Here is a 17,356-nt window from a genome sequence, read left to right as displayed (position 1 = left end):
AAGCCCATTCCTTTCAAGAATGTGCGAAGTAGGTGATTCTCAGCCAAGTAGTGACAAAACACTTTCTGGCCTCTTCTGTCCTCAAACCACCATGAACACAGTATCAAAAGCTTAAAGAGTCTTGGTGAACCCATGACAAAAGCTATGAAGAATCTCTTGAATTCACACTCCCCTTAGCTTCCAAAAAAAAAAAAAATCCACTGCAGTGATGCTGGGACTCCAGAAGTCACACGTGAAACTCAGCTTCTCATACACCTTAATCATCAACCTACAGAAACTCTTCATTCACTTCTGTTAACGTAGGGGCCTGTAGAGGCTGATGACTGTTGCCTTTCTGTAGCACACAGCCTCCTAGGAAGCGCCCATTCCCTTTTCAACACAGTCCCTTCATCAGGGTCACCCTCAGTTATGCTGAGATGGCCTGTCACTCACACACTTGTCCTCAGTTAACGGAAAAGCTTGGAGCTCTGCAGAGCAGCTCCTAAGGTCTAACATCCTGAGAAGCAGCTGCTGTGAGTGGGCCAACAGGATACATGAGGACTTGGGCAGAATACTGTCTCAGGATGACCTTTGATTTCTTCCTGTCTTCATTTAAATAGACTACAACCTCTTTTAGTCTGTGTGTAATAATAATGTTGTGAAGAATTCAAAATCTCATTACTGTCAATTTCTTCCTGCCCTACAATGTCATCTATGTGTCCTTCTCTCTGATTCAGCTTCTTTCTACCCACGAACACACAAAACCACCACACTCACTTCAGAGCACAGGGCATTTGTTTCAAAGCACAAAAAGCTGCTGTCCAAAGTATGCAGACCTATCAGCTCTCCTTGCACACAAGTCTGAGGCAGCCATTTCTCATTAGGCCCTGTACCCTCAACTAGAGACAATGGTGCTCATGTCCTCTGAATTTATCATGCGAGAATCTGGGGAAAAAACAGAAGCTTTCAGAAAACACACAAATTATTTTTCCTTCTCCCCAAAGTACAGTATGGAACAGGTGGACACTAAAAGCCACTACTGGCCATAAATATTTTTTAACCTTATTAATTACTTTACACAAATATATAAAGGGAAATAAAGTTCACTTTTTAAGCTAGAACACATTTTCTCCACAGATGCCATACAGCATTATGTACTATTTCTGAGCCTTATGACCAGACGTTTCACTCTGTCTGAAAGCCAGTAATATCAATGCTTTCTATCTCCTAACATTTTAACTTTTTCCCTGTAGTAGAGCTAATCAGCAAATTACTTGCCTTTAAGATCAGCACAGATCCATTTCTCATACAAAGTATATTTGACATAACTCAAATGAGAATAATTTATCTTTACATCTTAATGGCTAAAACGCTACCGTTTACTTAACTGAACACAATTACTTCTGGTCCTTAGAACTTCACGCACGACATGTCACCTAATCTGTTGTGACTTAAAGACTTATGTCACTGGGTCACACCTGAATCCAGGTCTCCATATGGCAGTGTCTTGGGCAGACATCAAGACACAATAAAAAGTCAGTTTCAATCACCATCAGTTTTATCTTACACTGTAATATCCTTAGAGTCTCTTGCACAGCATGTACTAGTAGAGCTAAATCTCATCAACAAACTTTGCAAACAAGGAGAACGATCAGGTCTAACTGAAAAAAAATGAGAGCAACGCACTCATCAGCTTCTCTTTGATGGGGCGGAAGCCATAAACTGAATATGAACTTAGGAACCACTTAGGAACTTAATTCTTTCCAGTTAGCGAAAATAAATACAATGCAGAGGTTGTTCCTTTTTGCTGTGGTTACGTGTGTGTTTACAAGACCTGTATTCATTTCAACTTCCATGTGCAGCTACTGCTCACAAAAGGTGCCTGGGAACAAAGTCCTTTCACTGATTAGCAGCTCTGGTGAATAAAGTCCTTTTTAAAGATCAACAGTGCATGCTCAGGGAGCACAAGGCTTACCCACACTGCCCTCCTGAGACCTCACGGTCCTGAGCCCACGGAAATATAGCCGGAGAAACAAGCACTGTATTATCCAGCCCTGGCTTTTCTGAAAGCCCTACATTGTGGGGGCTATGTGATAGTGGTCCTACCGCATGTATTAGAAAGGGATGAATACTGTTAACGACAGATGATCTGAACCTGCCAGCCAGCCACAATGTCAATCTACACCACCACTCCCATGACAGACTTGTAACAACACCTTCAGCATTTAAGTACGAACAATTCCTTTGGAAGAAACACCTTACTGCAGCAGAGTTTTGCAATGCCGTGGCCTTTCGGGCAAACTTCACTTGCGTTTTCCTTTAAAAACAACACAGACTTTTATACTTACGACAAAGTCTCTCCCTCTACAGAGCACTTCTGCAGGGACTCCACTATGTGGACTAGAAGTATCTTTCGGGTAAAGGACATCACTGTTAATTAAAAAGCAAGACAGATTAGTTACTAGGTACTCCAGAAAAATGCCATTGGTGAAGATTAACATGACAAACGCGTCCTCCCTGTTCTGCAGTTAAATTATACCTTTATCCAACGCATGGTTTTCATTAAAGGAATTAATACTGGTGTTATTACACCACTGCAATTACACTAGTGCAAAATGGCTTACACCAGCAAAGCATAGCCTTGTGGCTAGCAGATGCATGCAACACAGGTACAAGCTCTGCTTTGTTCTTACAAAGCCTATCCTCCCTTGAATCAGTGTAAACAAGACCAGAATGATTCTAAGAAATGCTTAGGCTAACCTGGTACGCAGCCTCAAAGGCAGCATTTAGCCAAAATGCTGATGTATGGGCATAAGGGTTTTTCATTTCCTTCCCAGCAATCAAGGGCTTAAGAGAACAATACTGCAAAATGTCATGCTTGAATCAAACAGCCCTGTGTCCTTGTCTGCCTGCAAGACCAACGGCATGACATTTGTTAGCGTGGTCTGCAAAGCCTCAAGGCAACCTAGGTTCAAGATCTTGATCCTACCCAGGCCAAAGAAATGGGTCTCCTCTCGTTTAAAGCTCTGATGTGTGCATGTGCTGCTCTGTGTCCAACCATTCCAAATATCCCACATCTACTAGAGATACACACACCCTCCTCAGACTAGTAGCAAAGAATCAGCTACAATGCAAAAACAAGTTGAATGCTAATATACTGTCTTTTAACTTGCTTCCAGCTTCCTTCTGGAACAGCTGGATGGACAGCACGGAATTGCTGTACATTACTAATACATGGCTGTATCACAACAGCTGAAACACATCCTGCTAATGCATTTGGACTGGTAGCTGGTGGTATTCCAGAGACTAGAATTCTCTGCATGCAGTGCTCCACTCAGGTGAAAAAAAAAAACAACAAAACAACCCAAAAACCATACTGCACTTTAGACTTCAATTCCCAGTGGGATGCTCTATCCTAATAAACAGGAGAATGACACAGAATCCATTTCATGTGGTACACTCAGTATGGCACACTTAATTTATTAAGCAGGTAATGCCTTCCAGAGCGTACCTTTCAGCTGCCAAACGCAGCATCCACTAATGAACAGCAAGGTGACTGCACAAAGATCTCTGAATTTAGCTAAGAAATACTATAGCTGACATCGGTTTCATTTTGTGTTTATATTTGACACTAATCTCTGGAAGAATTCGGGACATTCCTCTCACTAAAGAACACAAGTGAAAACAACAACAAAAAAACCCTAAGATAACTCAAATACAAATACAGATTACATCACTGCTTCGCCATAATTTTAGCTGGGGTAGGTACGAAGGTATTATCCTTTAACATCAGCCCTTTGAATTTTGAATATCTGACTGCATTAAAAAGCACCAAACATTAAATCAACATTTTACAGTACTATGAGTTAAGAACATGGCTACTTTGGGACACAAGGAAGGTAAGTATACAAAATGCATTGTTCTGATCCTCCTCTTAAAGCAGAAAACCATGTCCCAGTAACAAAGACAAGCCATACCTCTTCACCACCCAGTTTCCCTGGACCAGCATTGCCACCTGCTGTATACAACGGAGAACTGCCGTAGAGTCAGTCCCAGAGCCTAGCAAACTCATCAGATTTGCAAACGGCATGACCTTCACTGAAAGGCAAAATATATACCAGATAAGGTGCACGATACAGACATAGATTTATAAATATGGGATACCATGATTTATGTTGAAGTTCATGGTCAAAGCTGTATCTTAGAAAAAACTCAAAACCCAAGTTCTACTTAGTCCCCCCCGCTACACTACAGTCAGCATCTGTTCTAAAAATATCTGCTAGTGTTGCAGCAAAGTTGGTTAGCTTAACTGGTCACAAATTAACACACTGATAAAATTTTAAAAATCTATGCCTTTTGCAACATTTGGAAACAGAGACACCTGAAGTGAAGTCCTCAGGATTTGCTCTCATCAGATAGTTAACTCCGAAGAGACAAAACAAAACTCCCAGATGACACTCATGAAGTACGTATTACGGAAAACTTCCCAGAAAATGCCAAAGTGCAGCTTATTACATTAACCTTCAACTTATAATTCACACTCAGACTCCAGGAGACACCTGCTGAAATAGACGTATCCAGAAAGTTATCATCAGATTAGAAATTATTCTAAGAGTAAGTTGACTGCAACATACAGAGCAGCAATCAGATCTGATGTCATTGCTCTTCTCTGCACAGCGGGTCTTCTTAAGGAAAGGCTTGGGATTTGGATTCTTCACAGAATCAGAGAGCCAGACAGACTCTGTCTGGCACAGTGACACAACTGGTACTACTAGGAGAGTACCTTATCTGAAGCAACCAGACATCGTAAAGTGCAAATGTATCATAAAAGCTACAAACCATTCTTCATCAAGATCTTAATCTGATCAGCGAGGGGTAAAGTTTTCAGCTGGGCCATAGAAAGCACGTTGCTTGGAGCCATCGGTTTGTCACTGCAGATAAAAAAGCAGAGTTGCAGCCCATGAAAAAGAGCATCTAGCCAATATGGACTTTGAACATTCTGTAGAAACACTTACTTCTCTTCCTCTACACTTGGAGGCATCAACATCATTAAATATTCACTAGAAGAAAAGAAAACACATCCTTAAAATGCCTGTCTTGGGACTTCCCAGGTTTAAGTACAGTTATTTCTTGCTTAGAGCAATCCTACTTGTGCCAATTTACAAAACAAACATTAGTCTCAAAACAGAGCTCTCCCCTTTCCTCTCCCATCTTCCTCTGTAAATGCAGTACTAGTAAAAGCTATTGACATTCATCTGCCCAAAGAGAAGGCATGGAATAAACAGGAGTCAGAATCCCAGCTCTTCTATACAGAAGAGGTGTCCAAAGTGCAAGAGTAAATACACTAAACACAGGTACTCTGACACAGCAGCTAGAGGGGTCACGTGAAGCCCTGTAAAGAGAGAGGATCAGGCCAGCAATAAACAAGGTGACTTTTCCAGCCATGTAATTACCAGCACCTGTGAGGAAAGGATCACACCCAACAGACTTCTCAGAACACCTAGCACTGTTTCGCTGAGATGTTACATGCTAAGGAAAACACACCCACACCATGAAACAGAGAGAGAGTCTGCCACTTTCCTCTGACTCGGGCCACGGGTGTATCAGATCACAGGGATGCATTAGCACTGACTGCATCACGGGAAGATTCCTCTACAGCCGCAGTCACCGAGAAACAAAACTGAACAAGTTTCAAGCAGTTTCAGGTGTCTCTCACAAATCACAAAAGAAAGTTTTATAAGATTTGCTAACAACAGAAGTTATTGGCTTCAGAGTTTTAATTTATTTTAACCAGAGGAGCTTTTGGTTTACTTTTCCTTCACAGTATTCGCAGTCCCAGTAACGCAGGATTGTGATAACATACAAGAGGCTACAATCCCAAGTGAAGGCAACTAGTTTTAATCTCAGAGCGCAGGGTAACAAAGACAGCAATCTGAGTAAGTTGAAGGCCAGTTTGTTTCTGTATTTTTTAAATGACTCAATTTTTATCATGGATAGAATTATCGAAGATCAGACTTTTAAAGAATATACCTGCTTTATTACTCTGAAAATAATCCCAACAAATTACTGCAATTTTGCAGGAAACCATTAAACCATTACCTGGGAGATTTAATTAATTCCGTGTTTTCAGCAAGGCCATGACCTTGACTAAATAAATACTGGCGCTCATGTTCAGAACGGCTATCCTGGAGAAACGGAGAAAAGCAAGAGTCACTACCCATACTGAAATCATACAAAACGCCAGAGAGCTGGATTCCTCATTCCACGCTGTGACCACCCTGTCACAGTACTGCACCATTCAAGTGTTCCACATCGCTAACTGCTGTTCTACTTTCGCCTTCCTGAACAACGCTCACATGATGTGGGAACATTTTTGTTGCTATGATTCGAAATCTCCTGACACACATGCACGTGGGTCAGACAAACATGATTTCTGACACTTAACTGACTGGGCTACCCAAGTCTTTCACACAGTCCAGTTCATAATCCAAGACCTGAGTGATTCTTGTACTCAGACACCTCCCTTTTTTTTTTCCCCCAAACTCTGTTTTAAACCTTTTCTAGCGTGGAGACCTCAAAGCATTATCCAGTGGAGGAGGTACAGAGTACTGCAGGGTCTGTTCAAGCCTACAGACCTACTTTTCTTCTTTATCTTTTGATGATTCTGATTCCCATGAACTCAGATTTAAAAACAGTTCTGGACTTGACTGAGCCTTCAGGCCCAGGTGGCCTCCTCAGCACACACCTACCTTCAAGCCATAATAATGTAGATGAACCCAGTGCTCTTCTGCTTGTCTCTTCTGCAGGAACTCATAGGACTGAACACGTCGTTGACGAGCTTGTTCAGTCTCAGGGCGTGAGAATCGTACCTAGAAGATTTGGGCATCGTTAAAGACAGCCCCAAAACCCTCGTAACAAAACACCTGCATTATTTATTTCATACATAAGAAACAGAAGCTAAGGGTCCTAGCTCAAATGTATCACCCTTTGCTGACAGAGCCATCTTTATGCTTGTACAACAAGTGCAAGTCTGTCTTGCTTTCCCCTTCCCAAGCCCAGGGTCACCAGGACTAGCTGAGGTTTCCTGTCCTTTTATCTGGGGGTGAATTGTCACACTTTCTTGTGAACTGTTGTCTGAACTACCATAAAAAGGAAATTTGGACATACAGTAATTTGCTTAACATCATCTTCAGCTTCATCCTGGGATGAATCACCACCTGCCAAAAAATACAACAGCATAAACACACCACTGTAGTAGAAGAGCCAAAGCCAATCTGTAACTGTCTGGGGGCCTGTGCAGGAAGAAAGCAATACTAGGAACTACATAACCCGGGTTCAATCTCAGCCTGCCGAGCTATCTAACGTATGACAGCACCACACTGCTCCTACGACAGGAGATACTGCTCCCATGAGCTTTGCACTGCAACTTTTCAGCAGCGACACACTCCTTACTGCTGCCCTTTCACACCACCCACCACCTCCCATCCCTCTGCCAACTCCCCCACTGTGCCCACAAAAGCATTTATGCAGTGACACTAAGACCAGCGAAACAATTGAAGAAATAGTTTTATAATCAGTATGTTGTTATACTAAACACCTTCAGAATATGACGACTTTTACCAGTAAAATTATAGAGAGAACTTGTATCTCACCTCCCAAAAGAAAACACAACTCATGGAGCATTTACCTTCATTAGCAGCTTCTCTTTCTCGGTGTTTTGCATCAGCCTTGTCCAAGTAGGTGAAGCTTGGCCTCAGCTGAAGAATTCCATGTAGTGGAGTCAGGTGAAGTTCACCTGAAAAAGAGAATTAATGTTGCTTAAAATTGTTTTTTTCCACTGCACAAGGGCAGCATTTTTCATGATCTCCCTAGCTCTGTAAAGGCACAGTTTCAATTGAATATAATAATTTAATACAGTAAAACATAAAAAGGGACTGAAGTGAAAAATTCTTCCAGTGCTCAGGATTTCAAAGGAGTATGAAACACCAAGACCCATTTCTGTTACTTTCCTTTGTGTTGAAAGCAGGTCCTGTAAAGAGCCACATTCTGGCTCAGACCTGACCTATAGTTCAGGAGACTCATAGTAAAACAGTCATCTCTGAATCTACATATTTTCATCTCAAATGATCCTCAGATCAGAACTCTGTGATGGCATTAGGAGGCAAGAGAGGGGCAAAAAGTGTTCAATAGGAAAATGAGAAAGACATAATTAGATGGAGACAGTAATACACATAACAATGATAAATTTATGACACAAATGTGTATTATTTCAGGCCATCATGCACTGCTAGGATCCTGGAGGCATCTACAAACCCACAGTGTTCTGATACAATATTTACAATTTTGCTAGACCTTCTCAAGGGCTCTGGGGACACTGATAAGGAAAATTTTTCCTTTCTTTAAAGAAGTATCATTCAATCAAAATCTAGGCTGGAAAAAAAAAAAACCAAACAGGTCTTATTTTAACCCTGAGATGAGCATGTTTTACTGACGTGGAGGGTAAGCAAAAGAAACTTACCTTTTTTGTAAACAGCAGCTGCATAGCGGGAAACGTTACTCGCAGCTTGTGAAGAGCAGAAAGTTTGCTTGTCCATCAGCTTCCTGCAGACAGATGAACACTGTGAGATTGTGCTCTACAGGCAATGTGGCATACAGATGATACAGGCCCGAAATCACCAATTCTCAAAATGGAATATCAATAACTGCAGCAAATATATATACTCATCTTTCTGTTTGCAATTCAGAATTCATGAAGGACACCAAAAAACAGGTTACTTCCAAGAATTCTTGCTATGTAACAGTGTCCAAAGCATCTCCTGAGACTGTACGGACACTTGTTCCCACGTTTCCCTGAAGTCCTGGTGGACAAACGTATCTACGCCCACCACAAAAAGGAAACGAAGGCCAAGAGGACACCTACGAGGAATAGGTACTTGTTTCATCTGTACAGGTGCCATCTACATTGAGAGCAATCTGTTCTCCTTTGCTGCGACAGTAGTTAGGATTCAAAGTATCAATGGCCATTTCGAGTTCAACCTAAACAACATGAAAGGAAAGACAGCTATTTACCATGGCAGAATCTCTAACACACAAATTAAAATTCAATCCCACACTCGGCAACATTTCCACAGGTTTACAGCAAATTTAAACACATAAGCAGCATCGTTCCAATCAAACATGGCAAAATCTCATGCACAAAGTTGAACATATATATGTTTTTTTTTGTAGGATGGAAACATTTTAACAATAAGCTAGAGATACATAAACTCCCATGTAAATGAATGGGAGCAGAGAAATGAGAGTTCTTTAGGCAGCCCTGAAAAACACCTTCACTTTGCTGCATACCTTCCACTACATTATCAGTCTAGTTTACTTATCAGTACAGAACAAGTGCAAAAGCAATATCCTTCAAGCCTCCCCATCACTGAGGATCCACTCAGAATCTCTCAAACTTAAGGTGTGTTTCCTTCTAGTTTGGGTACCAAGCAGTACAAATTAACTACATCCTCTTCAGAGGCAAAGGTGTTGATGCTAGTAAGTTTGAGACTGCAGCACTTACCACGGACTTCACAGTTATTCCTGATTTACAGTGGTCAAAGTACAGAAACAAGCTCCAAGCTTTTAGTTACAAGGAGAACTACTCCTCCCTCAAACTTTACACTTGTTCAAAACCAAGCATTTCTCTTTATATACTATAACAATACAGTATATATTCTTCCTCAGGGTGTGTCAAAGCTCTTATAAATTCATATATCACAGCTGTCCCTCATTTTTCATTCCTCTTTACAGTACCTGTAAACGGAACTAGTTACAAGTCCCTGGATGAGACAGCAGATTTACAAGTTGGCACAGGGCTTACAATGCAAATGTTTGCTTGCCTGAGGTTTGGAGTTAGGATGCATGTTGTTTTGAGGAAGTCTTGTATTAAAATCAGCATTCTCCTTAACCACTTCCCAGAACAAAATCCTAATGTCACAAACATCTATTTCTGTGGTTTTTACATAAGGTATTTTAAAACAATACCCATAGTTTTGGGATAGATTTGCAAGCAAGTGCAATCATTCCAGTTTGGGCTATACTTTCACTACCTATGCAACCCCACTGATGTCTAAAGGACTGTTGATGACTCACAGCCAGGCAAGAGAGAAATCAAGACCCACACTGACACCAAAAGACAGAGCATACCTAGAAAGTTCAACCCTCTTCTGAGTATTGTGAAGACCTTCTAAATCAAGCTGTATTAGCACAAGCACATACAAACTGAATCAGCATTAGCAACTACATTTCCCTGAGTGACTGTTTTATATTAAAAGACTGGCTTTTCCATCATGACTTCAATTTCTCTCCTTTATAAACTACTTTTATTCTAAACTCTATTTTACAGACACAAAGACTCCCCCACACCTCCAAGCACAGATATCTGGTCCTGCAAGTAGCTGCACAGTTGTGACAGCTTAATAGCATAATGTGCTTTTCCTAAGTGCATTCTGCACAACATAAAACAACTTTTACAGACTGGACTCAAATGATGACCAACCTTTTGCTGCTTTGGTTTTATCTTCGCTGACAAATGTGTAACATCATCATACGTCATGGAAGCTGGACGAATAGGATACTGGAAAACAAATCCATTTCATAAAACTCTCTTCATTTAAACATCAAAGACCTTCACAGAAATTAACTCAATTTTCCCTGTCCCCTCACATGTAGACCCACTTGCCAGATGGATACAAGACATCATTAAAAGAAATTACTTGACAGATTTGTGAGTCATCAGGGGATTTGGGAGTATGACCTAGAAAGCCTGTTTCTTTCCCCCCAGTCAACGCCCCTCCTGCCCCTCACATCCCACAATAAACTATAACACAGGAAAACGGTGCCACACATTAACGCAGCAGAAAAAGGAAGTGTTAGAAGCAATTAAAAACCCACCTCTTGGCATTAACTCCCTGGAGAGATATTATCTAAGTGTAAAACATTTGTGAGTTTACACAAGTAGTGCTAGCTTACAGGACACGGGCCACATGTAGCTAGTCAGGACACCAAACCCAGGTTTAGCCACATGGGTCTCTTCTGAACCATTTGGGAACGCTGAGATGACAGTGTGGTACCCAAATGAAATCTTCCAGCCATAGCAGCATCCTGCTCAGAGCTGCCTTTTCTCTGGAACACCCACGGGCCCCATCACTAACCAATGCTCACTCCTGACATGGAGCAACTGTGGGTGTCCCAGAGGCAAGGCTGTATGGCCTGGTCCAGCACGTCTGGCTGTCTCCAGCCATGCTCTGCTGGCACATGCTGTGCAGAGGATCTGTACAGGAGGCAGTGGGCCTGCCAGTGAGCATCACTGATTTGTATTGAACATTTCACCCAACAGCTTCAAGAGACTTCCCAATTTGCAGATGGGAAAGTAATAATAATAAGGATAAAAATATTATTCTTATTATTAATATTATCCTTATTTACTTATTATTAAAAATATTATCATTATTATTAAGTAATAATAAGGATAAAATACACAAGGATTAAATGATTAGAGAAATTCAGTGGTAGAATGGAAAACAGACCTCTACCTTCCTAACATACCTCCACCTTCAATCACTAGTTCGTTTTATCTCCACAACACAAGGAGACTCTTCTGTTGACTTGCATTAATTTATGAATGATGTCTTAAATAGGGCCAGTCCTAAAGAAATGTTCCTTCAGTAAACATGGCAGAAATCAGTGATGACAGCAGATGGCTAAGAGACTGCGGATTTATCCAAACCACGATAAAAAGACATCTACTAAAAGCACTCCCTTAGGATGCTTGAAGGGAGTGATTTAATGACAAGTCTGTGCCATAAATGACCACTTCTCTCTTGTCAATGATTTTCTGCTAAACATTTTAACTGACTGAGAGCCAAACAGGTTTGCCTATACCCAGGATCTTGACAGGCTGAAGCAGTAAGGAAAGTTACTGCTCTTTGAATTTATTTTAAACAAACTATCACTGCATAAAAGTTAACTGAAATACCTGAAACAGATACAGCTTCTCCAGTAGACTTCTGGCCAGGAACACGTCAATCTAAAAAGAAAACCAAACAACTTTCGTCAGATCCCAGTTGTAATTGATGGAGTCTCAGATAAAAGTACAACCCCTACAGCTCACATACTGACTATTTTAGCTTTTCATGACAAACTAACATAAAACACATTCATGACTCTCTGTCAAAGGTCTCTCCTCTGCTGATTCTGACATGAAATTCTGCAGTTGGCCTTTTTAAAAAACAAACAAAAATCCCCACTATGATGAGGCAGCAGACAGTGTCTCTGTGTTTTTTCTCTCTAAGGAAACCCGGTAAACAAATCTGAAATGAAAGAGGAAATTCTTTTTTGAGGGGCTGAAGTGAATCTGTTATCACAATAATAGAAAGAGAAGGAAGTTCTCTCTTTGGCAGTACAACTGAAAGGTAACTTCATTATTAGTATTTCGTCATAAAATCTTTCTAAATGAGACACAAGATACCTACATGCCAAATCTGATTCAACATTATTTTGCCACCAGCACTGAAAATGTACAGATGTTTTATGACTATCACATACAGAAGCTGCCATTTTGGACACCTTTAGATACATTCCTGACAATTCCCACTCCTTTTCGCATGGCTTTTCTCGTTCTTATGAGCTTGCCCTTTCTTGTACTTCCAGTGTGTAAATTCAGACATAAAGTGAACATGACATTGTGGCTACTCTTTGGGACACAGCAGTCCTTTAAACTAGTCCAGAATCAGAGTACAACTATTTATTTTAGCAGAAGGCAAGAAACATTTTAGCTTCATAATTAACAGATATTAACTCATCAAAGTCATTCCAATTTTTCACAGCTCTCAGAGACATGCAATAGAGTCACTGGAAACACACAGTGGGAGAGGCAAGTTTCCCACCTGTGTTGTTGCTCTTCTAACACGGAAAGATTATGAAGGGTGAAAAACCTGAGCTGAACCTGCCAACATGGACATCACTACTTTGGCAAAATAGACACCATGAGCCATATTCTGGGCCCACACAACATATTTCCTTGCACAGAGCAAGCCACTGGTTGCAAGACAACCACTGATGTTGATGACACATTGTTTCAGCAATGCAAGAACACTGGGAACTAGAATAATAAAAGAGAAAAAAGACTCATGTACAATCACTGCTGCTACAATACACTTTTACCTCTTGTATAATTGGATCATCTTCTTCATTGGCCATGCTAGGATACAAAAAGCTTTTTCTTAGCTTATTTCTTGGCACAACCTGAAAGAAAACAGAAATGTCATATGAGTCATTACATCTGTGCCACGTACCACATGTAGCCTGGAGTACTTATTCCAGTTAACTTGGTTCCCTTCAGCAGTAATCTGTTCAGTCTGATTTTTGAAGGAATATTATGTGTTTGCACGATCAGGTCGCTAATACTCCACAATCTTGACCAACTGCCACCAAATTCAAGACAGGCAAGCAAATTTCTCAAAAATAGGTAAGTTCTTGTAACTTTCCTGAAAGCCAGCAGTCATATAAGAAAGAGAGCACTGAATCAGTGTTCTACGGAGGGGAAGACAGGCCACCTTTTGTACTTTATGTACAAAGTATATCTTTTATATCCTGCATAGCTGTAACACACAGATGGCAGCTGGTTTTCCAGCCAGCACATCTACAGGGGACTGGCAGGTCAGTCAGCATATGTGAGCTCTGAAACTGCCACTGCAGTCCTCACTGTCACTAAGGACAGTGCCATACGGTTCAGCAGCTTCCCTTCTCAGAAAAATTCCTTGAAAGCAGATAATGGAGAAAGCTCCCAGCTAAAGAGCTGTGAGAAGGAAAAGTCTGTGTAAAGCCAGCGCTTGGGACCAGACAATATTCCCATCTGTGAATGTGCTGACCTTGATTTCATTTACCTGATATGTTGCAGACTTGTCTCCTGACCCACCACTCTTCAGACTGTATTGCTAAATGAGAGCTCCAAAACACACTCCTCGGCCTCTCTTGGAGTCCTTTGAAATCATCACAACAACAGATATTACTTTACATCAACTCCTCAGAAAAGAAGACTCTGATATTAACTGGGGACTGGGTGCTCTAGAACAGAGAGCCATCATGTTCAATCCTGTGCGGGAGTCAGTGTAATGCCTGGTTCAGACCTTTGAATAAAAAATGATCCCTCAGCTAAAGCAACAATAATTTTTCCCTGCTGAAATCAAACAAAAGGATTTACAAATTATTTGGGATGCCATTGCAACAATGTTAATAAGACCTCTCACAAACTGACCAAGGAAAGTTTTAACACCAAAGATGATCAGGCAAAGAAATAAGATTTATGCTCAGGAACTCTCCCTCACTGTCTTCCACGCCCCGATGCCAGCTTCCTTCTTTGCTGGACCTCCTACAGAGGAAGAGAGAGAAAGAGGCAGCATCCAGGATCAGCTGGCAATAAAGAGGCTGTGAGAGAAGGAAGCCAGCATCCATGTTACATCCAAGATGGTGGCTTTTTTTTTTTTTTTTCAAATACACAAGTCACAATACAGTTTAAGCAGCTCGGTATGTTTCAACAGATGTGCAGTGTTCTCAAAACATCATGTTAATATATATGCAGTTATCTCAGAAACCTGTCAGAGACATTGGATACGTATTCTGGATATGAGCGTTATTAACATTGCTACATGGGCAAATTTCCATTCAGGCAACACCTCTCGTTTATTTACACTGTTTCTGCCATTCCACCTAGAAATAGGAGTCTGTATTTTTCACTTGCAGGTTCTCCACTATCAAAAAATGCCCCTCCCAGTACTGAACTGGAACTTTCCATTTCTTTATGCACCAGCATATCCCTGGCTGTTCCCACCATACACCTGTGCTTGAAAATTTATCACTTAATAATATTTCAGATTCATATTTGAAATAATTTTGTAGAAACACAAAACCCTCACAGCAAAAAGCCAGTATCTTCAGTTAACTCCAGGCTTCGGCTGTTATTGCACAACCATGAGTATGTGATACCAGAATCAGAGTGCTTTCTGCTATCAGGCACTCAGTTCTTCCCAAAAATATACACGCACGAAATATGCTGTTTTAAAGAAATGAGATTTGTCAGTTCCAATTTTGCTTTCCCCACTCATGTCCCCTGGGTGGCCTGAGTGGCTTGATATAGCAGGCTCATGTAAAACTAGCCTGATAGCTCTGCACAAAATGGAACAACTGCAGTTTTCATTCAGAACAGAGCTGATGACGGGAGGATGCCCAAGATGTGCAAGAACATGTGATAACACCCAAACAGTGGGAGACTGGGGTCCAAACCCTCTTTCCTCACCCCCGTGAGAAGACTGGGAACCATCCTTCCCTCCTTAGTCTGAATGCCGAGTATGTGCTAGCTTGTTCTTCCTCTCCTGAGAGAATTAATCTACGTTCCAGAAAAGAAATTAAGATTCCCTGGACTAAGGACAGAAACAGAAACTTAGCCTGAAGGACCTGGTCTCTAGTCCCTCATCTAATGCTGCTTACGCAATTATACACAAAATCTCTTTGTGAATCCGGCTGTCAGTACTCAAGGAAGACGTCGTATCACAGAGACTATAGTCTTTCTTGTTCATTTAAGAATGACTACAGCTCCTTTTATTGGAGTATCAGAATGACAGGTCTATAAATAGGAAGCAGTGTGTCCCAGCACAATTTGTAACACTCACACAACTTGAAAGAATCTTCTGAATCAGAATGAAGCTTTCCTTGAAGGCATGAAGACACAATTCTCCATCTACGGTATACATATATATACACACATATATATATGGTGGTGTTCATTTCTACATGTGTCATATATATATGACACCACAAGAGTTCTAAAACAGAATTAAACATAGGAGACAGCAAACATGGTCATCAGAGTTTCAAATTTCCTTTTGGCAGAATTGTTTTCTATTAAAAGGGAGTTTCCTTTAAGGTACAAATCAACATTAATGCAAGTTACTAGTATGAATCATTAAAGTTTAAAATAGCCTGCAAGAGGGCAAGACATATAAATCTTATTTCTCCTGCAACATGACCAACTCTAGGACCAATGAAATGGCTCATTACCTGCCTGTAACATTAACAATTTAGAACCAGTGAAGAAAAATATTGTGGTTAAAGAACTTTAAAAATCAGTGATGAAGCAACTGAATCTTACCTCTAAGTTTGCACTTAGAAGAGCATTTGGGTACTAGAGCTACCTTTTTTTTATTATCAGAGACTTTAAGATGACTCTAAGAAGGAAAGCTGCAAATCTGCATGTCATCTGACATGTAAGAGACCGTCTCCAAGTGCCAAGACTGAAACTTGAAATATTCTTCATATACAATTATGCAGTACAGGAAAGGCCAGGAATTCCTGCCACATCAGTGCCTTAAAGTACAGGTAATGAACCAGTGAAGTGGGAAAAGTGTCATCTCCTGAATCACTACTATAATTTCCTCTGGCACCTGGACTTTATTCTGTAGGGAGTCTCTCGGTCCAGCCCTAGCAGCGATCCTCTAGCTCAGGGTGGCCCATGTCATACAGTAAAATGGAAGCTACAAAAAAATCTGAAGCACCTTCCAAACATTTATGATAATTACAATTTTGACCCAATTATTTGCTTGATTTTTCTCCTTGCTCTGCTTGTCTGCAAGCAGCTTTGCACAGTCATCTTCTGGCAGCGAACCCAAAGAGGGCTCCTCTGCACCAGGACCTCTCTTTGGAGGTGATGTCACTGAAGCACATCTCTGGGATTTAAGAGATTATGCATCAAGAACGAACCTTCCTTTAACACCTCACCGTTTATGCAGCGAAAACGCCAGGCCTGTTCAGCCAGGCGCAGGGATCAAGCTGCTCGCTGCTGTGCGGTAACCCTCCCAGCGGCAGGTCGCGGTGCCAAGCCCCATCTCCACGCAGGCAGCTCCCCGCCTCGCCGAGGCCGAGCCGCGGGCCCTGGGCACCCCAGCGCTCCCCGCTCACACTTCTGGCCGCTCGCGAGCCCCCTCTCTCCCGACACAGCAGCCTGGCAGCAGAGGGGGAGCGCGGGGACGGGAGACTCCAGCAGGGAGGCCACGGCCAGCTCACACCCGCATATAACGCGGGGCTGAAGCGAACCCACCCCGAGCAGAAGGGACGGGCGCCTCGCCGCCCGGCGTGGCGGGGCTGTGCTGCAGTCCCCGCACAGCCGATGCTCTGGAAGAAGCAGCCGGCTGCGTTTTTTAGCGTGAGCTTCGCCCTCCCAGGGCAGGAGGCCCCGAGCTCCCAGCCCCAGGGGCCAGGGCGCCCGGCCGGCCGGTGCCGCCGCTTTACAGCCCCAGGAGTACCGGCTGGCACCCCCTGGCCCGCCGGTGAGGGAAGTGAGGCC

The 17,356-nt window shown here is 41.9% G+C and overlaps 1 protein-coding gene across 4 annotated transcripts in view; it reads right to left on the bottom strand.

The window, feature by feature from the left end:
- The window catches only part of POLR3E (RNA polymerase III subunit E), a 29,946-nt gene that overhangs the window by 12,308 nt on the left and 282 nt on the right, over window positions 1-17,356 (bottom strand). For all 4 annotated transcript variants that reach the window (XM_086622153.1, XM_086622155.1, XM_086622156.1 and 1 more), the window contains exons 2-14: window positions 13,183-13,263; window positions 11,996-12,046; window positions 10,517-10,594; window positions 8,900-9,015; window positions 8,498-8,580; window positions 7,667-7,774; window positions 7,147-7,196; window positions 6,729-6,848; window positions 6,079-6,164; window positions 4,995-5,039; window positions 4,819-4,910; window positions 3,957-4,077; window positions 2,328-2,409 (exon numbers count right to left, since the gene is read on the bottom strand). In XM_086622153.1, the coding sequence (XP_086478279.1) occupies window positions 2,328-2,409; window positions 3,957-4,077; window positions 4,819-4,910; window positions 4,995-5,039; window positions 6,079-6,164; window positions 6,729-6,848; window positions 7,147-7,196; window positions 7,667-7,774; window positions 8,498-8,580; window positions 8,900-9,015; window positions 10,517-10,594; window positions 11,996-12,046; window positions 13,183-13,218 (1,068 nt within the window). In that variant the 5' untranslated portion in view covers window positions 13,219-13,263. The remainder of the gene's footprint in view (window positions 1-2,327; window positions 2,410-3,956; window positions 4,078-4,818; window positions 4,911-4,994; window positions 5,040-6,078; window positions 6,165-6,728; window positions 6,849-7,146; window positions 7,197-7,666; window positions 7,775-8,497; window positions 8,581-8,899; window positions 9,016-10,516; window positions 10,595-11,995; window positions 12,047-13,182; window positions 13,264-17,356) is intronic.

Source organism: Tauraco erythrolophus, chromosome 17, assembly GCF_009769465.1.
Source record: "Tauraco erythrolophus isolate bTauEry1 chromosome 17, bTauEry1.pri, whole genome shotgun sequence".
NCBI lineage: Eukaryota > Metazoa > Chordata > Aves > Musophagiformes > Musophagidae > Tauraco > Tauraco erythrolophus.
This window is presented reverse-complemented; position numbering and strand designations above follow the sequence as displayed.